We start from the raw sequence: 26319 nt of genomic DNA, 5'->3' as shown, positions 1-26319 counted from the left end.
TATCGCCATGAAAGGGCTGTACCGAACCCACCCTGCCCTTCCTTACACCTTTGTCTTAAGATGGCCTTAGAGCTACATGGAAAGTTCCCATCTGGCCTTAAAGTGGAAGAAATGATGCACTACAATGTCCCGGACTCCACCTCAACGTTATCATCACCGCGTTTATCTACCTCCTATGAATGTAGAGCCTGTCCTGGAGATGTAGTCGACTTCAAAGATGGTCCTTTTGTTTTTAAAGGAGATGAATAACAAATTAATAATGATGATAATAAAATCGGCCAACTAATTTCAGGACACTCGAAATTTTTTTCTTTCTTTTTGTCCCTGCTTTTAATTTTCTACCTGGAGCGTTTCCATTGCAACCAAAGTCTATCGGCAGAGGCAGCTCTGCAAAGCCACGTGACTTCAGACCTCCCTTCACTTCTCTCCCTTTTTTCTTTAAAACCACCGACATGCCAAAAACTGAGTTTGCTGTCCTTCCTGTTCTGGTGAGGGTTCTTCATGTTGCTGAATTTAATTTGTTCACATCGATTGCTAAGCTCCTTTTGTTTGTGTTGTTGTAAAGATGTAAGCTATCTTGGTTTCTGTTTCACATTTACTTTTATTTTTTGGGTAACAGTTATGCTTACAGTACACAAAATATGCTGTAAACCCTGTTAGGACATAATGTGAATACGTATCACTTAATATAGTTCACACACTTTGGCTCGACTGTAAGTTGCGTAAAATAAAAACTTTTAAAATACTTTATTCTGCTGTGATTTATTCATTTTTCTTTCCTATTTGTGCATTTTCAGTGCTGTTCAGCTTCACTTATGTAATAAGCTGCATTGCGTGTAGCTTCGCTTATTCACTGTTTGGCTAGCTCGCTGTCTCTTACTCTGCAGTTGTGGAATCAGTGTTTGGGATCAAGAGCGCCCCCTGCCATGAGGCAAGAAAACTGCCTGCCTCACCTGGTCAACAGACGGCCAAAGACACAGTAGCAGCCGTAGGTTACGATTTGATAAACTTTATTAATTAGAACTTTACAAATAAAAATGTAAAAACACAGTGGGTTGATGTGGGGAAATTTCAATCACGCAGCCGGGCAGACGCAAATAAAACTTAAGATTGTGAAAAATTACATTTACTGTAAGAAACATCAACATGAGGTAATTTATCTTTCTTACCTAAAGTGCAAGCAAATATCTTTTAAAAAAAGGGTTTATTTGATATTTAACAATGAAATGTGTAGAAGAATGATGCTACAGCTTTGCTGTTTTGGCTTTGCTTGGGTGCTTGTTGGACGTTGCATCAGTTTCAGTCAGATTGGGGGTTTGGTAAGGAGCTTTGACATTCAATGACACTGAACATAAGGACACGTTTACAAAAATACAACAAACAGGTTGGCTTGTGAGGACTGGGCGATGACAAAGTGACACACGTAAAATAAATCCGAGGATCACATCGGATTAAACTACACACTATTAATCACCAGACTGATAGAAAATAAAATGACACATCTAGACAAAACCAAGTGTTTGCCCTTTGAAAAAGGAACTCAAAGTGTTTTCCTTCTTGGCAGCAGGAGGAGCGTCGAGTCCTTGATCCATCTGGACGACGTGAAGTGATGAGATGATGACGGCTACTTAAAAAATAACCAAAGATTCAGGTGGAGACAAAATGGCTGCAGTGGTTGTTCAGACACGGCAACGACTGCTCAAAGATCCACTTCGTTCTGGAGCTTTGGTGCCGACGAATCCTTCACATCATGGAAGAAGGACTGGCGATACAAAACCATCCACGATACTAAAAACTACAACAATAAATTAAATGGAAAAGTAAAAACAACTGGCCCAAAGCACATGACAATATGTTTGAATTGATTCCACTTGGGATATAAAGATTTGTCATAAAAAATGTTATAAAATACATAAGCACTCTTTCCCTTTGAGTTTGGAATAGAAAAGGAGTTGCACAGTGTGCAGGTCTAGGGGGAGAAGGAGCAATCGGATATTATCATTCAGTAGTATCTCCTCCCTCGTATCCTCTTCGTTGTCGGAAAACTCTACGGTTTGTGGAAGCGCCGGTTCTAGTCCTTAATACACCCAGTTCACTGGGACCCACTGAGGCTCGGAGCACAGTTTGTCCACAGCGGCCTGTAACGTCTCGAAGGCTTTGTCCAGGTTGTCGTTGACGATGGTCAGGTCGAAGTAGTGGTTGTAAGCCCTCTGGATACGGGCGCTCTCATCCACGGTCTTCCTCAGGTCCACGTCCTGCAGAGACAACAAGAGGACGGGTCACCGCTGGAGTAACAATGTTTGCAGTTCAGAGAATGAAAAGGGAGTGAAGATTAAGCAAATTATATATTTTATGTTATGGATAAGACCATTTTTCCCCCAAACTTGAAATAAAATGAAGACACTGGAGGTTTTCTTGATGTTAGTGGTAGACTGGGTTCACCAAGTCTCAGAAAAAATCATCAGACACAGTCTACATCAGTGTTTCTTTCGCAACCTTTTTTGGGCCAGCGCCCCCCTAGCCTTTATCCAGGTCCCTCACCGCCCCCCAACAAAGAATTTGTAGGCTACTTTGCACTGACTATTATTTTATCATTAATATTACTATCACTATTGTAGATGTTTTGATTTTTATGTTTGTTTCTGTATTTATCATCAAAAATAATTTCCCAGAGAACAAAAAAGTCATGGGAATAGAAATTATTTTCACAGGCGTCTACAAAAAATGCAACAAACATTCAAGTTAAAATCGGTAGGCCTAACAGCAGCCAGTCAGAGTGAAAAAATATTATTGTTCTGTGCCATTTTCTAGTTGTTAAATCTTCCACAAAATGACCAGATAAAAGATGAACAACATGTCAGTTTCAACTTTGATCTATTTGCAAAACGACTGAGCTCTGCAACATTAAAACATGGATAGAACTGTAACTACATTAATCGTAGCTCTTCTTCTCTTCAGTGTTTGTCAGTTTCTGGTGGTGCAGCTCCGTGCTGCCTTCAGGAGAATGGGACATCAGAGTATCATCCATAAAACKTCACCCACATGGCATTTATTGTGCAAACCAGAGCTTTCAGTGGAAAAACAAAAGTTCCAGGTCCTTTTAATGCCATACAAATATGAGACAGAAACATGGATTATATATTTATATAGACCTGTCTATTGATTTATAGATTAATAGTTTTACTGGACAGAAATTACAAAGAACAAATCTGGTTCTTAATCAAATCCTAATGAGTCAAATTGAAAGTGTCATGGAGTCATCAGCCTTAAGGCATTAACACTGACATGAAAAATAATATTGAAGAAATAAATATATCAAATCTAATTAAAAACATAAATAAGTGATAAGTTCTTAATTGTTATGATCTGTAAGATATATTTATTCTCAGTGCTAGATGTGGTCTCAACAAACCCATGGCACTTCAACAATATTATTTTACCTTTTATCTGGAAATAGTGTCTGTTTATTCTTGCCATACAGTCCTCTGTATTGATTATTGCTCGAAAGGTCTTGCCATACCAGTTTATTCCTCTGTATTTACTTTAGTTTCTTAGTTTATTCTTGCATTTTGTTCTTCATTCATTTCCATTTAGTTTTATTTGATTAGTTTTATCCTCTCCTGGTTTATTGCTATGTCCACTTTAGTTTTTTCCAGTTGCTAGATTTATTTTATCGTTTATTGACCATCAGTAATCTTCACTCATCACCTGCTGTGCCGCCTAATCCTCATGTGTTGATTTTTCACTGTGCAGCATCGGATTCTCCGTTTTTATGCCATAATTCACATCTAGTTCGTCVCTCCGTTTTATGTCCCGCTTCTCCTGTTTCAGAGTTTTGCGCAATGTGCGCGTCTTTTTTTTTAACCCCCTAAGGTGCAGGGCGGTCGGGAAGCGTATCGATGGGGCAAAGGCAGACTGACATAAACCTTTTAAAACAATGGAAACAATTTCTGCATTCTGATTATTTTAATGTAAAAGTGCTATGTTGTTCTATCACCCCCGTTTCACACCGGCCCACTTACAGCACCGGTGTTAAAGCTATAAAATGAACGCTCTCTATGGTATCACCCATGGAGGGATTTCTTTATTTCTTTATTTAAATGGGTTCATTTTTCAGAGGGATACACAGTGAGGGTATCGGGATTTTAGCTACCAGCAGCAGGAGAACGGAGCTGCGCCAAGAAGCTAACAAAAGCTAACAAACACTGAATAGAAGAAGAAGAGCTGCCATCGATACAGTTGCAGCCAAGCATGATTTAATGTTACACAAGACAGTTTTACCAAGTTGCTCAAAGTCTAAACTAGCATTGTTGTGCATTTAAGGTTTAAAGTTTACCTTCGACCAAACGCCCCCCAAAGGCATCCCAGCGCCCCCCCTTTTGTAAAAATGTCCGCCCGCGCCCCCTGCCGTCCTCTGAACGCCCCCTGGGGGGCGGTATCACCCACGTTGAGAACCGCTAGTCTACATGCCAAACAGTTGTTTATTTGTCGTGAATATTTGATGGAGTATCTATGATTTTGTTAGAGTGCATCATGAGCTCATGAAATGCCGGGACCAGGTGCGGAGCTACAGAGGGGGGCATGGGGGGCGGCTGCCCCCCGGCCCGGGCCCGGATGGTGCCCTTGGGGGCCCGGGTCTGGAGGTGCCAGGGAGGGAGGAATGGTTTCAAGTCGCTTTAATGTCTGATTATAGATGGAGAAAGTACCCCCTCGCCTGTTCAGAAAGGTGTATGCAATGTTAAAGTTACTGTCTCTCAATGGAATTTATAGTAGTCAGTCCCAGTGACTGTTTGACTCACGGAAGCCAATGTGTTTCCTGGGTAAAAATGAAATGAGAAGCGCTACCCAAACCGCACCCCCCCACCCCAGCTCAACAGTTTCCAGCAGCACAGGTGATACACGTGAGGGGCCCGGTCATTGGCCCCGCCCCCCAGCCTGACGCTGACATGTTCTGCTAGTGACCGGGACAGTTTAATTGGCAACTGAAAATGGGTCGGGACTTGGTCTTTCAATGGATTAGTCAAATCGACACGATCACACTGTTGAGTTTGTCGACTGGTTACTCACCGTGAGCTGCTTTGTTGTGAGCCCTGCATCCACCACTGCTTTGTGCATGGCCTTGAGTGTGTCAAAATCAGGCGCTGCAATGAAAACCACGTAGGGCATGAACTCTGCTGTCTTCAGTACCTTCAACGCCTGGAGAGGACAGTCGAGCAGAAACAGGTTTACGTTCATCTACAGAACATTCACCGTGACGTTCTGCGTAGTTCCCTCCCTCCTTCCCACTATTTGCCAGTCCTTTTGAGGTGCCATTCTTTTGGTCCGTACCTGGGGGTTAACGTCCAGGATGCAGGTGCGTCCCGCGGCGACCACCTCGTGTATGGAGTCGATCTTTGTGCCATACAGGTTGCCGTCATACTCGCCGTGTTCCAGGAAGCGACCGGCCTTCACGTCCGCCTCCATGTCTGTCCGCGAGGTAAAGTGGTAGGTGTTGCCGTTTAGCTCCTCGTCACGGGGCCTCCGTGACGTATCTGAATGTGGAAAAAAAAAAGCATAGCTTTGCATATTTAATTTTTTTTTTAATTACAGGCCCTTTAACTTTTTTTATATTTAGACTTCGGCAGCCAATTATTTGCATTCGTTGCTCTAGGTACTTGGTGTTCTTGGAAATGTTTGTCCGTTCTTCGTAAAGTAGCTCCTTTTCATTAGAATTTCATATGAACATCGAGTTTAAATTCTTTGCTGCATCTGCAGTACTTTTTCACCACACATAGCATTCAGTCAGAATAAAAGATTACAAATGCTTACCTTAAAATTTCAGGGAGTTTGAATACTTTGTGAGACACTGTATATAGGAGAACAGGAATATTACGTACATGGTATAGTGGTGCCAAAGCGTGTGGGGTGGAGGACCATCAGTCTGTTCTTCAGGCTGCGTCGGCCCACCCCCTGAGCACCAATCAGGACTAGCGTCTTTCTCTGGAATGGAGGGACTTTGGCTACTTCCTCATAGATCTGCAACTCGTGTCTGTCGAACTCTGTTCGAAAACGTTTTAAAGTTTGAGAAAACTGAAATAGAAATACCAGTTGTAAACCCAACACTGAGAAGAATATATTTTAACCTGCATTCTTGGCTGTTAAGTACATCATCTTCTTCTTTTTCTTCCCTGCCAAGGTGCCACAGAGAATTCCTAAAAATGAAACAGAAGGAACATTTATTCGTTTATACATATTTGCAATTGGAGCTTTTGGCCAGATGGGGGCAGGCATGGAGCGTTTTATGAGAGTTGATAGCATTTGTGGAAGATTTGCTTCTAGTCTGTGAATTTGGTTCTAGTAGACTTCATTAATATTAATGTGTTAAGTGTAGCTTTCACATTTTGATGTGTTACCAGTTATGAGTTTACATAAATTCACCATCAGCATGAATGTCTTAGAAATTTAGGGCTTTTTTGGTACAAATTACTTTCTAAAAAGAAAAAAAGAAAGTGAAATCTCTTTTTGCAGGTTAAAGAGAAACAACTCTTTTTGTGGGCATCAGTGTGGTCTTGGCATAACTCTGCATGGATATTGGGCCGTTCTTCTCGTCAGAACTTGTGGAGGCTATTTAGTTTTCTGGCACAAGCCCAGCTTTTAAGTGCAGACCACAGATTATCAGTGGGGTTGAAGTTTAATGTCAGCACGCTGTCCGTTCCCAAACCAATTCTGCCGTGTGTTCAGGATCATTTTGTTGTTGGAACATCCAGCTGTGTCCAAGTTTCAACCATCATCATTTTAGGTGTTGAGGAGGGTTAAAAAAAAAAAACAACACTGTTCTTCTCTGTTATTGTTTCCACTTTGTGTGACTCATTGGGTCTTTGACCTTCTCAAAGGAAACTTACCGTCATTGAGACAGAAAGCATTTGACTATGCAAATTTCAGTAAATCTTGCAAGAGTCAACTTTGATGTTGGTGCTTCTTTGTGTAATGGGACTCATAATCTGTGGCGATCTCCCTTCATATGGTTAATGACGCTGGTGTTCCAGCACCTTCATGTGATTATGATGGGCTTGAGGCTTCAGGGTTTTCCTAACTAATTTCCTTTAACACGAAGTTAAATTTTTTGGGGTCCCATTTCATCTCCACTAAAAACGTGGGGACTGTGCTCCAGGGGCAATGCATCATTAAAATACAAAATTAACATGGCATTCATGCACATGATGACAGCATTTTACTACTGTATTTTCCGCACTATAAGGCACACCTGAAAACCTTCAATTTCCTCAAAAGCCGACAGTGCGCCTTATAATCCGGTGCGCCTTATATATGGACCAATATTGAGCCACAACAGGTCTAGCAACTACGGTAAGCAGCCGCCGACTTCATTTTCCCCCGTAGAAGAAGAAGTGTGCGATGCATGCTGGGATAGTTGTCAGAACGCTGGTTTGTTAATAAAGTTTGATAATACATTTAAAGCCAGGGGGGGGAGGGGTGGGGGAAGAGAGACAGAGACTGCGGCGGCAGCGTGTCGGTTGGTCTGTGTTACCCAGAAAGCAGTTGGGCACAATATCGCAACACCAACACCAACACCGTGAAACAATGACTGGGGCAGACTACTATATAAAGTATTCGGGGACCACTTCTTTACAAATGTGGATGTGTAATAATAGAGTACGGAACAAATTGGCAACCCAAACTGAAGCGTCTATTCTATGCGCCTTATGAAAAAAGTTTTAAAATAGGCCATTCATTGAAGGTGCGCCTTGTAATCCGGTGCGCCTTATAGTGCGGTATTAGCAAATGGTTCATTTAGATTTAAGACCACAATTATAACACCTGGCAGAGACAAACCTGATCCATCAAAGTCTCTAGGGACAAACGCTTTTCTCTTCTCCTCCAAGAACTGACTGGGTATTAGTCCTGTGGCACCACCCACTACATGGCACGCCTGCAATGGATTACAGTGCAGCTTGAGATTCCTTTCGTCTCGTGACCTTTGCGGACACTTGAGCAGAAACGACAAGTAAAAAGGAAAAGCTCACCTGCCACCAGTTGGGATCCTCTCTGTTGACAATCTGAAGGATGTCGCCTCTCTTAAAAGCCATTCCCGCCTCTCGACAGGGAATCAGGTTGTCACTGGCTGGATCGTAGTCAAAGTATGGCCGCACATACACCTGTCGGGGGGGAGGGAGAGGGGGTCGCGCGTTCATTTAAATCTGATTATGTTTCAGAAGATGATACTGATACAAGGTAAGGCTGGAGTAAAGAAGTGACAACAGGAGCTCAGAGGACGCCCTGTGCTGCTCTTTACGATGCACCAACAGCGGAGGCGTTTGCCAGGAAGGCTAAGTGCTCTGGCTGATGTATTAGATTAAACAAGCAGCCAGAGGAAGCCATAAAACAAGCAAGGAAAGTACACTGCTCAGCATGTGCAGAACCACAGAGCAGGATAGTGTTTCGCATCACGTTTCATTCACCTTCACTTCCAGTTTATGCCCTCTTAGCATAAACTGGCATGTTTATGCGTGTCAATTTCTGTCAAAGATAAAAAAAGGTCATTTTTTTATTTTTATGTCAGCGACCGTGACTAAACAAGAGAAAATAAGGGGTTTACAACCTACTGTACTTTCCATGTGAGGGCGCATGTAACTACAGAAAGCATGTGTGTGTGTGCGTGTGTGTGTGTGCGTGTGTGTGTGTGTGTGTGTGTGTGTGTGTGTGTGTGTGTGTGTGTGTGTGTGTGNGTGTGTGTGTGTGTGTGTGTGTGTGTGTGTGTGTGTGTGTGTGTGTGTGTGTATGAGGCTAAAACAGCTATTCTGACCTAGATAGCATGTCGAGTGTTATTAATAGGGCTCCCATGGTTCACATTCATGCACAGAGGATTGATGGAGGCGCCAGATCACCAGGTCGGTGCCACCACCCAACATCTGCCGCTCTTTCTGCGTCGTTTCTTTACACCAGCACTTAGCACCGATTTGTTGTTCTACCTGTGGAGGTGCAGGAGCATCCCTGTAGCTGGGGAGGATCTTCAGCGTGATGCCTCCGCTGCAGTTTTTCAGCATCTCCTGCAGCTCTGTGGGGTTGTTGCCGACGTCCTTGCCATTCACCTCTTTAATGATGTCACCCACGTGGAGCAGGCCTTGCCTGTCGATCATGCCGCCATGCAGGATCCTGGCGATGACCAGGTCATCTTTTTCTACACGAAAGGTCACGCCCTGTAGGGAAGATGAACGGGGATGGAACGTATAGCCTGGGCTGCTTCCTTCCCTCTTCGATCAATATTCATGTTCAACAGCAACAGGTACGCAGGTACAAGGAAACAGATAAAACAAATGGAGTTGCCCTTCGTCTTGGCTCACCAGTGGCTCGCCAGCCTTCTTTCGAATGCCGATCATGCGGACGGCGTCGGCCTGCATGAGCGCGCTGTTGACCGCTGCGTCGTTGGCCGTCTCAGCCGGTGGGGGCACATCATAGCATTTTGATGCCACCATGTCGTGTGCCTCCAAAAGGGACTAAGAGAGGAGAAACAATAGTACGTGAAGCATGCCAAGAAAACAAATTATGTTCTTTCCAGATAATTAAGGAAAAGAATGTCTCTTGCTCAATTTCATTCACTCACAATGCTTTCACTGGTTTAGTCTCAGTAAGCCTAGTTGTTTAAAACCATAAACAGAGCAGTAGCTAGAAAAGGTAACTTTATGCATTACTGCTTGATGTAAAGTGCAAAGCAATAAGTATCAATTAACTGACATTAATTGTGTGAATGCTATAAAGTACTGGCCCTACTGAAAACGTCCAGCTACCAAAACTTTTAGCTGTTCAGATATTAAAACCTTTAGCTCTATGACGACGTGACGTCTGTGATTAAATTTATACTCTGCAAAATATCTAACTTTTGACAGCAAGTGTTACCAATAGACAGGATTGGGGCTGAGCTTTCAAATCTCTTGTGGTTTTTCATAACTCATTTCTTCACTTTACCTTCAGCTAGGAATGCCATTCAAACACTAAACGGATGAGCAATAATAAAACATTTATGACTAATTTTAGCATGTTGCCTAATGTAAAAACCTTAGCAAATGCTAGGATCTAAGATGCTTTTGGGACCATTCTCTGCTTAGCTAATTCTAGCTAAAAGGTCATTGTTAGCACATAGCAGCTACTATTTGCTACTTTAAGCAAAAAGTAAAATTTTAGCACATTAGCTAATGTTGATATCACCAGTTATTGTTAGTCACTGTAAACTAAAAAGTCACCATCAACATGTTAGCATTTAGCTGTTGTTGATATTTAAGATGCTACCAGGATAGCAGCTACTGTTAGCCACTTTCAGCTAACATTTTACACTTAGCAAGTTAGTATTTTAGGTGCTGGGATAAAAGATGATAGAAGCACAGCAGCTGATATTAGCTACTTTTAGCAAACACCTCATTATTAGCACATTAGTTTTTCAGTCCTACTTTATCTAGCCATTAACTTTAAGGTCATTGTGTCTATTGCAAAACTGCTAAGATTTCCAAGCAGCTTCCCTACAAGATTGTATTTACCAGCTTCTGCTATTTAGTATGCTTTAGCTGTGTCTTTTTAAAAGACTGTTCTTTACAAGTTTTTCTCTTTTAATGTTTCTGGTCATCTCTTCATTATAACAAGTGTTGCTACTTCATTTCAGCAGATTGACAAATCTATTCTGAAAAAAAAACATTTCTGAGGTATTTTTGGAGATGTGCACATTTTCTTTGTTTTGTTTTTTTCACTATGACTTGTAAAATTCTAAGTTGCACTTCTGACATATCCACTAAAATAATCAATCAACTAATGGATCACAATTTAGGATTACCCTCTGGATGTCATCACTTACTTTTTTGGTCCACTGATTATCCCTAAAATAGCTTTTTTATTTCCGATCCAGGAATTATTGTCTCTTGTTCCTAAAATATCTTGCTCAGATGATAAACAACGGCTCTCCAGGAAACTCACTCTTCAAGCTCACATTCTCAGTCTGTGATGTAATATCTGTTTCCCATTTCTATAAACCCAGCATCTCCCTCCCTCCCACCCTCTCCCTCTTCCTCAGTAGGTCAACAGGGTTTTAACTTCCACCTAACGGCTCGGACGGCTCTGATTGGTTCTGAGGGCTCACTGGGCTCAGAATACCAACTCCCATTGGTTCAGCTTGTGTAAAGCTGCTGCTATGTCCAGCAATGGAGGTTAGTGTAAGAACAGGGCCCAAACATCAACTAACCAAAACTGCATACTCTATTCACCATTCAATGCATGGACATCTATTTGTTTTATACATTTGTAATATATGAATCAACACCACAACTGTAAAAGAGCACCATCACTGCATCCAGACTTATCTGGTTGTGGAGGATTGCAGCTTCTAACACTACTTTCCTGGGGGTTTTTTTTGCTCTGTTTACTCGGTCTCACCTGGAAGTGCGGCTCCTGCAGGATCTTCGACAGTTCAGTCGCGCTGTCATCTTTCACCTTGAGGTTGCTGATGTCGCCCAAGATCTCCGTCACCAGCTCCATGTTGTTATCCTGCACCGCTTCTAGCTTGACATCTTCCTGCTGCTCCTGAGCCTGGAGGGGACAGAGAATCTCAGGGAGGGCAGGTGCTTCTCACAGATGTGGAAAAAGGAAAAAAAATCTCTTTGGATGGCTCGCTGTTGTGTGCGTGTTTTATGTTGGCGGTATTATGTCAGATTTTGGTTGAAGTGCTACGATTTTAATTTCAGCTGTAAATGACCTACTGTTCAGCCTTGTATTACAGTAAGAACATTAATCTAATTTCTAAGATTGGACGTAGCATTAAACATTTGTGAAAGCAAATCATTTATAATTAAAAATATTGTATAATGCATGCATAATCAGTAAAAAAAAAAAAAAGCTTTAGCAATGTGAAGCTGCATCCTTTCCTTATTAGAAGTGCACATGGATCTTCTGCAGGACATGTTCGTCAAACCCTTACTGTACTTAAGCACCTCAGCCAGAGCAAGCAAAGGATGCAGAGAGGGGTCTTCAACATGACTACAGGTTAGTCTGCTCACAGCCTCTAACCCTTAGCTTGAATTGTGTGTGTGCTACCTGAGGATGGGAGCGTACAATTGGACTTTCCATGATGCCGCGCAGAAAAAGCAGGTCGATGTCTTTCACGCCTGTGGACGTAGGCCCCTCGCCAACATTATCCTGCTGCGTTGCTGAAAACACAAAAAAATATACGCAAAGAGAAACAGATAAGAGATATTTCTGGTTTAAGTTCAGCCATAGACGACCGTTACTAATGGAACATCTGACACAAAAAATCAAGTCCAGTTGAGCTGAAACGGCTAAATTTCAGCTTCATACATTTTCTGAGAGACGCGGCATTTCAAAAACCATTTTAGCTGCTTCAGAGCTCATTCGCACAAGAGCCTACAGGTAGTTTGTGCATGCCGACGCATAAAGCCAGCAAGACCCAAAGCTTGTAAGCAAAAAAAGCCCAAAAGACAAAACAAAAACACAATCTAATCTGTTAACATAAACAGATTCTGTAGAAGGAGAGGTGTGGACTGTTTGTTTGAAGCAGCTAACGCCGTAATTCCAGGGTCTAAAAGCCAACGCAAGCCCATTTAAGCCACTTAGCGCACTGAAATCATGTGTCAGTGTTTTAAAGTCTGTGTCAGTGTGTCATTATGCACTTGTGTGGGTAATAATTATGCTCAGTCAGCATTTTTAGCCCGTTAACTTATGGTTTATTTCTCTAGATTTTGCTCTTGCTAACCCACTATTACACTTTTAACCCCAATCACGCTCTGTGTCATTAGGTTGTGCTCTATACTTTGAGTTTACTCTTGAGGAAAAAAGTTCAATGTGCAACACCGCTGTCTTGGAAACCCCCCCAAAAATACTGCAGCTACTAACAGAGAAGCAGTATATATATAAAATTTATATTTAAAAAAAACACACATGTTTGTGTAATATTAAATCAGACTAAACTTTTTTTTTGTTTTAGATTAGAATTTCCAATATTATTTCTACTTTTTTTCCTCCCCCACCCAAATAGGATGGACGGCAATACAGTAAAATTACTCTGCTTTTACAATTTCAAGGCCTTGTATATCTGTGCAAACCATTTCAGGCAAGCATGAGCGGCGTAGAAACACTCAGACATTATACTGACAAGGAAAGAGAAAGTTCATTTTCCCAGCAGTGAAAGTATTTTGGCACATAGTGTGTAAATCGAGGTGGCAGCATAATGCTGTGGAAATGTGGAAGCAGTAATCATAAAACATTCTTTCTCTTGCTCTCTCTTTAATCTGATATTTAGAATAATCTTGGTTATCCTATTTTAACTAAATCAGAAAATGTCTCTTATTACATTTCAGAAAGTGTTGAAAAATTATTTTTCTTTTTATACTGCATATAAAAATCTGTTTCCGGTTTGTTTGTTTTTTGTAAGGCATCTAAAATTTAGCAGGCTAAATGACGATTTTCAGTATAATTTCTTATAACATATTTTACATTTGCACGTTATTTATTTTTATGTTTACATTCCTGAAAGTCGCACATCTGGCAACACACGTTCAGATTTGTGAGTTGGTGGTTTTCCTTAAAATGAACACAATGTACTACATGCAAGAAGTGACAAAACAGAAAACAAAAGGCAACCATAAATCATAAAGCACAGTCCAGACTACATCAACAGCAAGCTCGGTGCCAAAACAAACCTTAAATATTTATGAAGGGCAAATACACTAGGGAGGATAAGACAGAACTAAAGTTAGAGAAATATAGTTGCATAATAAAAAAGAAGCACCAATCTAAAATCCGGTATGGACACACTCCTGTTCCTGGGCTCCTATGGGGACCACACACGGTCTTTCAGGCCAGAACTGCAATTGTAGTAAGAGTCATACACACACACACACACAAAATCATAAACAAACTGCACCTTGATTTCACTGTGCAGACTTCTACAGTCAGTCATAACTCTCCATAAATTATAATCAGTTAGTTAAGACATCCTATTTGTTATGCAGGACTGGAAACTTTGAAACCAGACGCATCAGAGGAGAAACTAAAAGTCCAGAATCGAAGCACATCTGGAAGTAAACACCCAAACAGCTACGTTTTCATATGTTTACGGGCTTTTCTGCTCTCTGTGTTGACCTTTACCCACTCGCTGAGATAAGTGTCATGACGTTCTCGACCACAGAAATGTTTGCTCGGTTCGCAGCAAGAGTGCTCAACCCATCCTGATGGGCACTCGCAATCTGTTCATCCAGGAAATATGTGGAACTGAGAAAAAGCCTTGTTCTCAGGTGTTTCTATTGCCCTGCAAAAGGTTGTGGAAAATAAGCTCTTAATCTAAAACTCGATAGTTGCCACAATTGATTCCAAGCAGATGCATTTATCCACATTGTAAACTGTTCCCTGTGTGTGCTTCAAAGTCATCCTTTTCTACACATATGCCGTGCATTGAATACTAATGGAGAGACTGCCTGCCTGAGGATCCATGCATCTATTTTTTAAGGGTGTAAGATAAATCCAATGAGGGAAAAAAAAAAAGACTTGTCGACCTGTATTCCAGTCATATTTAATTTTAGCATCAACAGGAGTGTGCTGGAAGCTGCATACATCAGAGAGGTGCCTTGACAGATACTCTATCACACACATATTTTCATGTCTTTTATTTTAGCTTTATAGATGAAGAAATGGAGCACTTCTAATTGAAATAGGGTTGTTCATTGCAATGACAAAACTGACAATAACGACAATGAACTAATCAGTGCATGGATTAAAACGCCTTTAAAAAAAAAGCAGAGCTGGAGTATATAACTTTTATAAAAAATATGTTTTTTTTTTGTTGTTGTTTTTTCACATATTTTTTAAAACTTATCGTAACATTAGGTACCAGACAGATAATCTGTGAAAAGAAAGTCGAGCTTCTCTGCTTTCTCCCAGTGTTTCTATTGCCATCTACAGAAACACACTGCTCTCTCAAAAGCAACTAATCAGTCCCAAGAGGAGGGTTTTAGCGCCGTCAATCATAGTTGTGTGCACGCTGCTCACAATCTCCCACTTGCTCACTTTTTTTAACTTTTAATGTGACCCGTATGCTTCATAATTCATTGAAGAACAGACAAATCTGTAAGAAAAACTGAATAGAATAAAAAGGCAGTAAACTGTTTTAAATGCATACAATCTTAATTTAATATCTTTTGGTTCCATTTCAACAAAATAGGTGTATTTTTTTATTTTCATTCAGTAGAATTGTACCTACAATACATGAATTCATTTTTTGCTACCTTTTCTGATACAAATCCACGTGTCTCTTTAAACATAAGAAGATCAGACCGTTCCTTTTCATTAAGGCTCCTTGAATCTTTTACTTTTATTTTGTGGTTGGTGCTATAATAGCACCAACCACAAAATCAGTGATTTCCTTTAACTTTTGAGTGTAATGGGCAACATAATGTTACACTTTGAGAGCTATCCTACAACAGTGCTTTCTAAGCAGTGACTGAGACCGAAAAAAGTTTGTGCCTCTCTCTCTCTAGGTGTTGTGTTTGCAAGTATCACAGCTTTACGTGTGCACATGTTTAAAATGAACCCCTCCAGCCACTATAAGCAAAACTTATAGCATCTATAAAGGGAATGTGCCAGTCAGACAGTCAACCAGCCCACTTCCTCCTTTCCTCACCTCCAGATGTCTCTGCTCCCTGAGAGGACTGCACAGCTGGGGGCCTCTCCGTGGCAGGTTGTCCAGAGGGCATTACCTCCTCCTGCACCCCATTCCGACAGGGATCGTCCATAGTTGTGACCATAGCCAGGTCCTCCTTTGCTCTTCTTTCCTTCCAGCTGCCACAAATACGCAAAGGCAAACCACTGGCAAACCACCAGTAGTAGCAACTATGTCCTGTCTAGCACTGCCAACCTGTTGAACTGTCAGAGAAATGAAGGAGAAAGACAACAAAGGACAAAAGGGGGGATTAGGGACAGAGGATAAAAAAATATAAGACAAAACAAGTGTAAACTGAATAGGATTATTATCATTGGAGGATATCCACAGAGAGGACAGCAATGAGGAAAAAGAATGATGACCAGTTCAGTGTGTCAGTCCCCTCGCTCTAGTCTGACTTTAATACAGAATCATGCTCAACTCCACCTCCTTTTTTTGTTGATCACACACAGAAACACACATAATCCCACAATTCTCTCCTGCTGCGCTTGCTTGCGTACCCGTCCTCTTGGATCCCCCACCCTAACAGAAGTCAAGTTACCCTTCTCGTCTTGACTCAGGCACACACACACACACACACACTTATGTTGAATTTGTCATTACGTAAGTAACCTTACATAAGTCTAACTGAAAGGTTGCCGACCCTACATTCCTACTCGTTTCCTCCTTTTTCTTTCATTCATACTCAAAGTTGGGGCTTCTTGGTACTTCTGAGTGCAGAAAGTATCAGTTTCAGGAGATTGTATCCTAAATATATTCTTCTAGTGGTTATCCACTCGCTTAAAATTTATATTTTCAACTATGCAATAGGGAACGTGAGGTGCAGACAGAAAGATAAATATTTTGTAGGATTACAAAATATTTGGGGCTGGAGTTTAAGCTGTTCCAATATTTCAGGGCTAGACACTCGCTGTAAGATTCTTTTGTAACACAGGCTCTACTTGGACCAGATAAACATTATTTTTCTTTTGGTGGTGTATTTTAATAAATTACAATAGAAAGTCCTATCAATACAAATGGAAAAAAATGGGGAAAAAACCTAGTTATAGATGGCAGTTTCATGCCAAAGATCAGCAAATCTAATATGACCTTTGTGTCTCATTTGCTATGGCAACTTATGCTAGCATGCTATTTAGCACCAAACAGATAGGGCTAGTTGGTTACTATTTGTGAATTTAGCATTTTAGCAAATCCTAAATGTTTCAACAGGGTGACGGGTTTGTACCAACATTTTGTAATTTAATCTGACCCACATTAATTTTACAATAAAAGCTTATTACTATCATGCTGCCATGCTAGCTAGCACAAAGCAGCAAATGTTACTTGCATGTCACATCTAATTGTTTTTACTTAAACCAGAAAGTAACAAATATTCCTAGTGCCGCCAAAAATAATACAATGAATTACAATATAGTACAGTTACAATGTTGTTGTTATCTGCAACATTTATTTGTTACAAATTTGAAGATGTACAAAACATTTCATCTGTTTCTTGTAACTTGTTAACAAAAGCGATGAGTGGATGTTCTCTCAGTTTAGTAGATTCAACATGTTTTTTTGCAGCTGGAAGAATCGTCAAAATTTGCCTTTCCTTGAAGCAAGGGGAAACTAACCTCCTATCAACCAGCTGATTGACAGTGCTAGCAAAAGTTGGTTCAGAGTACCATGACTCCGACTGCAAATAAAATACACAAAGACATACATTTGGGTACAATTATTACATTCATTGACAAAAATGTAGTACATAGTGAAACTAGTTGGATAGTTTCCTTTTGTTGGTAGGCCAATTTAATAGTCAGTTAGTTGGTCCACTGGTCGGTCCAATCAGTGATTAGTGAGCTAATTGGTTGGCTTATCAGTTGCTTGGTTTGCTAAGTGGTTTGTCAGTCGGACCACTGTTTGGTCAGCTAGTTGGATGTTAAAATAGTAAGTTGTCTCAATGGTTGCTTGCTCAACAGTTACACAAGGGCAATTGGGAAATCAGTTTATTCGGAGCGAAAATGCATTTTAAAACTCGAAACCTGAAGTATCCCAGTGGAATTGGGGGAAAAAGTGGGATGAATCATAAACAGGCTCCTCCCTTTCAGCATCCACCAAACTCCGGCTGCCACAGTAACACAGCTGTGCACAGAGCAGATCTGTCTGTTTTAATCCTGCCCATCCTTAACCCTAACCAGTCAACCCCTCCCCCATCTTTGGACGCAGGGTTTTTAATCCAGCCACGAAAGCACTGGATTACAGGTTCTGTCTCTCCCTTTTTCATTGCTATCTGTTGGGTTAAAAGCGTCTCTGCCACTTTGGCCTCCTTCATCAGGAAAGTGGGGGATGCGAGCAGGCCATGAGTATACAGTGTTACCGCACACATCTCCAGTTGAGATAGAAGTGCTTTGAAATTAGCTCTTCCCATACATGCAAGAACACACACACTCACTCACTCACTCACACACACACACGCACACATGCACACACAGACACACACACACACACTCAAATCTATCTATTAAACTGTCAGTTTAGTTTTTCCACATCACAGAATAAAAACAATGGAACTCATCTCATGTAGAGTTCGACATATAACAGCATCATGACAAGAGAACGGAGTTCCAGAGAAAAGCATCAGCTGATCATTGCTATGCTATTTTACTAACTAGTTTCATATAGACAGATAATATCTCAAGGAGCTGATTGTGCATCATATAAAATATTTCTGTTTCCTAAACAGACTGGAATATTTATCAGCCAGTGGGGCTTGGACAAAATCTTGAAAATTACTGCGCATAATAATTAACTACTGCAATGATAAACACCTTGCTACAACAGAATGCTTTAACTTCAAAGCCCAGCAGTTTTCCCATTGACCTGTCATGAAATGTCTTCTTGTATTCAGTCCAAAAGTGTACAGTACGTTAGCACCGATGAAGCTTTGTTTATCTGTGCCCGTTGGTGCAGTCAAGTCCTAGTGGCAGCAGTACACAGTGAAAACCTGCAGAGAGAAGCACATTGTGTTGCATTCCTGACTAACACTTGTATGAACACTCAGACGTAACCATTTACCCCAGCAGATAAACATAGTGAGCAAATGTTTTCTCCCGTTGATGCATCTGTTGCATTGATCAAAGTCATCTCTGCAAGTTCTGAAAAGGGACTCTCGCCTGCAGAGTCAGCTATTGGTCTGTCTGAAGAACACTGAACAGAGATATCTCAAACAGCGGATTGTGCTCAGCTATTCAAGCATGCCTGCATCATCAGCTAGCACTGTGCTGCTAACAAAGAGAATGGCCACTATTTTTCTGGAAGCAATGACAAAGCTGTGTCTGTGTGTGTGTTTTTTTTCCCCCTCCGGGAAGGTCCTGCTTTCGTTTTAGGCTGCAAACTCAAGACGTGAAGTAACTGCTCTGAGATCATCATATTGAGGTTTATGGGTTTGAGGTTAAAAAGCAGTTTCTACAGGGCTGTTTTCATTTAGCTATGTTCACTTCAGTGAGCAGCATACATTTGAAAAAATAAGGAGAAGAATTTTATGATCCACTATTCGCCTACTGACTGTCAGAGATGGACACCAGCGGTACCCTCATGACCCGGACAGGACTGAGCCTGCTTAGACATTATGTGGATGAATGAAAGTCCTGACTTTTCTCACAGTGTGTGTGAACAACAGCCACACAATATTTATACATCCACAGATTACAGAGATTAAATACTGTTTACCGCAGAGAACTGCAGTTCATCGCAAGCTACAAAACTACCAGTTATCACTGTCTGTTGCAATGGGCTGTGTAGTAGACTAAAGGTTTTTATTTACAAATCCAATCTCATTCCTCTCCCACCGTCATTAAAGGAAGTGCAACATTGCGGAGCCGGAGTCTGGCAGATTCCCAAACTCACTCTATCCCATTTTGGTTTAAGAGGTGCTGAGGTCTATCCCAAATGTTAATGGAAAGTAGTAGGCTACATTTAAGTAATAACTAAGAACATGGAACTTCATTAGCATCAGCTTTGGCCAAGGTTGATCTTATTTTCATATCCGTATTCATAAAAATACAGATATTTTTATCGGGGTGTGTATATATATATATATATATATATATATATATATATATATATACTCGTGTGTGTATATATATATATATTAATAATATATGTTTGTTTCAATCGTTATCTGCTGCTTAACAGAACCCAAGCCACTTTGTGACTGCCATAATGGTCATTGTAAAACTGGCTGAAAACTGTTTAAAAAAATTATAAAGAAACAGTCAAACAGTGTTAAAACACAAAGCGTTGACTGATTCAAATGAGCTTTTCTATGGAGTTCACATCTGACCTTCCACATACTAGGGAGAGTACAAAAATAAATAAAACATTATGATTGTTACAGACAGTGAACAATTTTAAGATGATACCAGGACTTCTTATTTTTGCTTTAACCAACTAGTGTCAAGGAGGGGTTGACTGATTACGCAACAGGGATTAAATTCATGTTGGCCAAGTTTATTGGAAGTGAAAGATATCCTGTGGAAGAATGTTAATGGAGGCAAAACCCCCACAAAAAAACAATTCCTCCACAAATCATCTGCTCCACAGCACAGGAGCCAGGATGAACCAGTCAAAGGTCTAAAAAGAAGAGGGAGGACCAAATCTTTGCAGAGGAAGGAAAGGCAGCAGCCTATTGTTGAGGAGTGGATAAAAATGGGCAGAGGAGGTAGGAGATTTTCAGTCAGGGAGCCGAGGGAGACGTTCAGAGCATGAGAGCAAGGAATATATAAAAGGCAGCCAAGAAGAAGAGAGAAGAATCCTTAAAGATTAAACTGGGTAGAGGGAAAAGCTTCTGAAGTCCCAAGAGGATGAGAGGGAAAACATGAGAGAGACTGAAAGAACAAAGTGAGCTACGATTGATGGCTGAACAACTTTGTAATCCGTTTCTACACCATCTGAAACATTTTTGCTATATGAACGCGCCAGCAAACTTTGGGGAAAATTTGCTTCCTCTGCAGTAAATGCAAGGAATTTTCCGAAAGAGACCATTTGCATGCAACAAGTTCCGTTTGAACGAGCTAATTCGTTTATTTTCCACTCTGTCCTATTGCTGGAGCTCCTAATATCTTAACATGGCTTTTGTCAGATCCTCATACCTCCTCCTGGGACAGAGATAGAGAGAGAGAAGTGAGGAAAAAAAAATGGCATTTGCAATTCTGGCTGCCATTGGTGGAATAAAGGAGCCAACGAACGCTCTCTGAATGCCCCTGGTTGCCAGGCGCTCGGATGATGGACAGCTCACGGAAGAGGGATTATGAAGGAGGATCAGAGTTTGTTTTTGTATAAACCATTGCTGTTTATCTCATGTTGTATGTGAACATATGCACAATGTTAAAGCAAAAGGAAGAAAAGAATCAAACTATTAGAACTCAAAACTAGACTAAGCATTGTTTGGTATGATTAAAACACACATACCGTACAACAGGGACACTCATATTGGTTGGCCACTTTAGGAAATGTATTTTAAAAAACTACAATTAACTCATTTATTGGTGTTGGAAATGTTTGGAAAATTTAACATTCAATTTGCACAGTATGGAAAACTTTCTAACTTAGAAACCTTTTTTTAAACTAAATTCTAAGTGGCACATTCCCATTAAAATAAATGCTATAAAACCTTCTTTGCATTTATTTATTTATGATTTAGTTTCTTAGTTTTACCAGAAAACTCATTTCCAGTGATCCATGACTTCCTGTTTTCCTGGATTGTAAATACGACATGACACAAATAACCACCTCTTTCAACCACAAGCCACTTAAAATCCCTAAATGTCACTGTTGGAGAAGTCTGTCTCCATCTCCGGGTCGCCAAGAGTCCATAACATCAATTAGACACTCCATAAAAATCAACTGGTTGCTTCACAGGCTTGCTTAGGAAAGAAAAGCCTTTTCTGTCCTTATATCGCAAAATGCAAATGTGTGGAGTGTGCTCAACTCCACTGGGACTTTTAACTACAACAGTCTGCTGTGGTCAAATAAAACCAGACTAAATAAATAAATAGATAAGTAAGTCTTCCCCAGGGGGTGCCAAGTAAATTGGACGGCACTGTATAAAATCCCCAAAGGGATCTGCTCTCTGCTATTCGCCATACACATTTTCCACTGGTACTCATTGCCACATTGTACCTTCGGATGCATAATCTACACACACCACTGAGAGCGGCAGTCGCTTTCAGTTTTTCCTCAATGGCTTCATAGTCACTAAGAATTCATCTGGACAGGCCGATGTTCTCCAGGGTCATTGGAAAATATCTAAAATTGCACTACTGCCCTGAGGTGCAAAGTTTACAGCTTACCGTCTCGACGCTGGAGGAGAGCAATACATACCTATTAAAGCACTTTGCATTTGTGAGCATCTATCATTCTGGCTAGCTATTCATATAAGCACTCATCTCATCTCCCTTGGCCAAACCCTTCCTGTCATGCCTCTCACCCATCACCCTCTGCCTCCAGTCAAACCCTATGTAGGTCACTCCATGCGTTACCACAGCCCGCTGAATAAGAGGATTACACTGCTACCTTTAAGATGGTTATCTTAGCGGAGCGATATCAACATAATATTCAGGCATATTCTTCAAACAGCAGAATTTGTTCATTCTTTCAGCTGCAGGCTACTGTTAATGTCCCCCGTCAATCTATCCGAGATGAGGATCCATCTCTGTTTAACCTTGTTGAGTCATTATTTGACACTGCGCTCTAAATTAACGCCATTTACCCCGACGAATGTCTTTCTATTAGCACGCTTCGTGCAAAAATGACCCCAATTTCCTCCCTGGTGCTGTTCCGGCGGGTGGGATATCAGATGGTCAAAACCCTGCAGCGGCAGTCGCACAGCAATCTTAATAATGAGCACTCTGTGACATAATCTGAGCCGCCACATGGCGCTGTCTGCTTGGTCCACAGCCGCCTGCGAGTGATTATTAATATAAAAGAGGGAAAAAAAGGAGGGGGCGGCGCAGTGATGCAACAGCACTTAATGTGACTGCAAAGTTTAAAGATGAGGATAGTGACTTTCTGTGATGTTGGGCAGTAAAAGGAAACGGTAATGATATTGGGAAAGACAAAACAGAGGGAAGAGATGAGACAAATGGGTGTGCCTTGTCAAGTCTTTCAATAGTAGAATAGAGGAAATGGCTCCTCACCAGCATCAAATGGTTCAAAAAGATACTATTACATTTTCTGCTAAGAGGTTTAATCATCCGTTCTAACGGTCTGAAGTCCTTTTATTGATATACCAGAATGATCCAGCTAGGTACATAAAGTAACATAGACCGACCCTCCCCCACCTGTTGCTACAAACTGTCAATCACCTGGCTGAAAGAAGGCTGCTTCATTTTTAAACATTTACATTTATTTGGGCTGTGTTCTTGAGTGGAACCACGGATATGTATCTTGTCAACTGTGATCTACCAAAAATATTTACTAAAACCTGAATAAGCAAATGAAAAGAGTAGCAGCCATCTTTTAGCCTGCAGCAACATGCGGGGGAGGGACAACAGCACTATATTACGTTATGCTCAACAAAGCCACTACAGCCACTTTTTAAATACCTTAAAGGTATTAACAGTTGGATAACTCTAACATGAGCTAAAATAAAAAATAAAAAGAATCTCAATCAACATATTTAAGTTTTGAAGTGCAATCTGTCCTATCACTGGCCCCCGGCTACTCCTTCAAAGACTTTCTGAAGGTGCGCTCCTGTATAATTCTAATATTGATTAATGTAATTGAGTGAAGCGGCTGCTTAGCCTGCAGCGAGAACTCAAAAAGACATTTGCCTTCCCGTCCCCTTTCCCTTTCTCTTGCCTGCAATGCAAACGCACAACTCATTAAAACGTCAAGTGAGTCATTGTAACGTCTCCTTGCCAGCTGGTTTCCTAACAGCTGTTATCGTGAAAGTTTTGACTGAGAAGTGAGGGAGAACCGGCTTGCTCTCGGACAGCAGGCATATTAGCTCACTTTATAAACGTGTTGTCCGTGTCTGGAGGGTTTCACTGACATTCCTCCTCCTCTTTTTCATCGCCTCTCTTCCACCGTATGAATTATAGAAAAGAAGAAGCTTCAGCGTGTTGGATTTGGTCTGGCTCACTCCCATATGTTCCCACACAAGCTGAGGGCATGCCTCCGACTTGAAATTCGTGTCTTCCTCCGTCCTGCTGACAGGAAGGAAACGCATAAGGGCATGGGAAGGCTTGCTCATCTTACTTTGGCAACAATAAAGGTCACCCTTGGCTTCTGAGAAAGAACTCTCACTGGATATTCAACCTCGGGGACCGGAGAATTACTGTAATGCACTGGGTCGGTTCGGTCTTCATATCCTTCTTTTGTTTGTTGTAATTGAATAAACAAATTTGGTTATGAGAGACAAAAAAACCACCAAACCAAATTTGGACGCAACACGATGCACTCTCAGTAGTCCGTTAGCCTGGCCGGCCCCGCTCAGGAAGGATCCCCAGGGACGTCACGGTACGTCCAGAGGCACTACATCCTCCATAACATGCCAAAGCCTAAACTGCTTATATTTCCAGCCAAGCGGCCTTTGAATAAGGAGGCTCTGAGATTCCTTGAGCCAAACCAAGGCATAAGCAAACTAAGTGGCTTCCCGATTCCAGAAGGGAGGTTCGAAGAGTGTTTCAGAAGATACATCTCAAAACTTACCAAGAATTAGTCGTCATTTTTATTTCCTTCAATGTTTTTTGGGTCAGTGCTTTTCATGATCTTACTACAAAACGATTTTTCATATTCATTAGCTCAAAGCTAATGCATTCTGGGCCAAATATTCCAATATAGTTATGGAGTCAAATGGGACCATCAAAACTGCAATTCTGGCACCTGTAAAGTGGTTCTGATTAGCACTGTTACTCTGATGCCAAGAGACAAACACTAATTTCTCAACATATTTGTGTTACCAGACTCTCCTTCGTTATAATGTAGTAATTGCAAGTCTTCCTTTTCTCCGCGTGATCAGTTTGTGTTTCATTAGTGAGGACAAAGGAGAACTATGGTTATGTAGCTGTGGTGAAATTCTCTGGGAATTCTGAGGACGTCATCTGTACTTTGACTCAACCTCTCTCCCACACACACACACACAAAAAAACATGGAGTTTGGCCCTAAACTGTCACTTTAATCTAATTCCACACGTGTTGAATGGAAGGAAGTTAAAATAATCACGGCCGGGACAGCTGTGGTCAAACTTTGTCTTCTTTATTCCACTTGTTTTGCTCACACAGAGAAAAATGGCTACAACCAATCATTTTGGATACACCTGTTTGAAGAACCTAGAACATCAGTAGATGTTTTGTACTGACAAAGAACACAGAAAAATATAAACCAGGCCAAAAACAATTTTTTTTTCTCTCCATTTGATGAACTTTAGAATAATATTTTAGTCAGGAAGGAAATTCGTCTTCTGATTACTGTCAAACATTTCCAGATGCTGCTGTTTACAGACATCATGTCATCATCCATTTATGATAATGACATATCTGGTCTTGAGGGAGTGACTCATTTTTTAAAGTTATTTCTTGCAAATGTTATTTAAAATCAGTCATATATTTTGCCAACCAATGAAAAGGCAGATTATAGGTTAACTTAATTCTGTTGTTGCAAGATTTCTACGTGTTCTGGTTTTAAAATATATTTGCTCTTTAGCTGAAAGAACCCTCTCACCCCTAACCCCCTCCCGCCACCCAAAATCTGCTTTTGGCCCCATACAACCTTTGACCGGCTCTGGGCTCTACAGTTATGTTCACATTAAGTGTTCACATATACAGTAAAAATGGGCCTATCATTATGTGCCTTACCCAAAACGTCTGGACATTAAAAAAAATAAATAAATAAAAAATCAACCTTCTATGACCTGATGTGCCCTGTTTTTTTTTTTTGTTTTTTTTTTTTTTTTTTGGTTTGTTTGCTTTTTCTTACATTACTAGAGGAGGTAGTCTCGGGACAGTTCCAGCCTTCCCGTGCCGTCTGTCCCGCAGCTCTTTCCTATGATCCCTCCCGGTCAGGAATCTACGCCACGGCTCTAACGCACGGCCGTGCGCTTGAACCGTGCGCACGGATCCGTGCCAAACGCTTCGCACCGTTTTTCGGCTGACCAGACAACTAAAGCCCACGCTCGCACGGTTTTTTTGCCTCACGTGCGGCCATTTTTTTTGTTACCCATCCGAGCCCATTCATTGTGGCGCGCGCACACTTCCAAACCGTGCGTCAGATCCTTCCCCGTTAGATGGTAGAAAGGACAACCCCGACATAAATCCAGAACAGGATGTAAGAGCAAAACATGTTCCGACAGAGCAGAGAGCCTCTGCTTCTGTCAAACTCTGCTGCTGCTGCTGCTGCCGCCGCTGCTGCGCCTCTTACCCGCGCCAAGTGTCTTTGTCTGACATTTCAACACCAATTTATGAATGACTTCAGGAGCGTCCTCGCTTCGCATGCGTTCACGAGGCAAGACTTACCTGTGAGTCGCGCGCGTGAGTTCGCGGTGGTCCACGGTTTGTCCCGGTCGGACATTCACATCCAACCCCCCCCTCTCTTCAGCTGTCTGTCCTGGTCCCGCAGCAGACTGCCGACACCA

The 26319-nt window shown here is 41.3% G+C and overlaps 1 protein-coding gene across 2 annotated transcripts; it reads right to left on the bottom strand.

Moving 5' to 3' along the window:
• Window positions 1–993: 993 nt before the first annotated feature.
• Window positions 994–26319, bottom strand: pals2b (protein associated with LIN7 2, MAGUK p55 family member b). Of its 2 annotated transcripts, none has more exons than XM_017307620.1 (13): window positions 26201–26319; window positions 15668–15909; window positions 12070–12182; window positions 11413–11565; window positions 9339–9491; window positions 8967–9194; window positions 8022–8153; window positions 7831–7927; window positions 6123–6191; window positions 5877–6038; window positions 5329–5531; window positions 5068–5196; window positions 994–2255 (listed from the first exon to the last, which is right to left on the bottom strand). In XM_017307620.1, exons 2-13 carry the CDS (start codon window positions 15789–15791, stop codon window positions 2079–2081), a joined length of 1740 nt encoding a protein of 579 aa, XP_017163109.1. In that variant the 5' UTR covers window positions 15792–15909; window positions 26201–26319; the 3' UTR covers window positions 994–2078. The 2 variants fall into 2 exon arrangements, with proteins under 2 accessions (XP_017163109.1, XP_017163110.1); XM_017307621.1 differs by having other exon boundaries at window positions 12088–12182; window positions 26201–26318.

The sequence above is a fragment of the Poecilia reticulata genome, linkage group LG11, assembly GCF_000633615.1.
Source record: "Poecilia reticulata strain Guanapo linkage group LG11, Guppy_female_1.0+MT, whole genome shotgun sequence".
Classification (NCBI taxonomy): Eukaryota; Metazoa; Chordata; class Actinopteri; order Cyprinodontiformes; family Poeciliidae; genus Poecilia; species Poecilia reticulata.
Note: the sequence above shows the minus strand (reverse complement) of the source record. Positions and strands in the feature narration are given on the sequence as shown.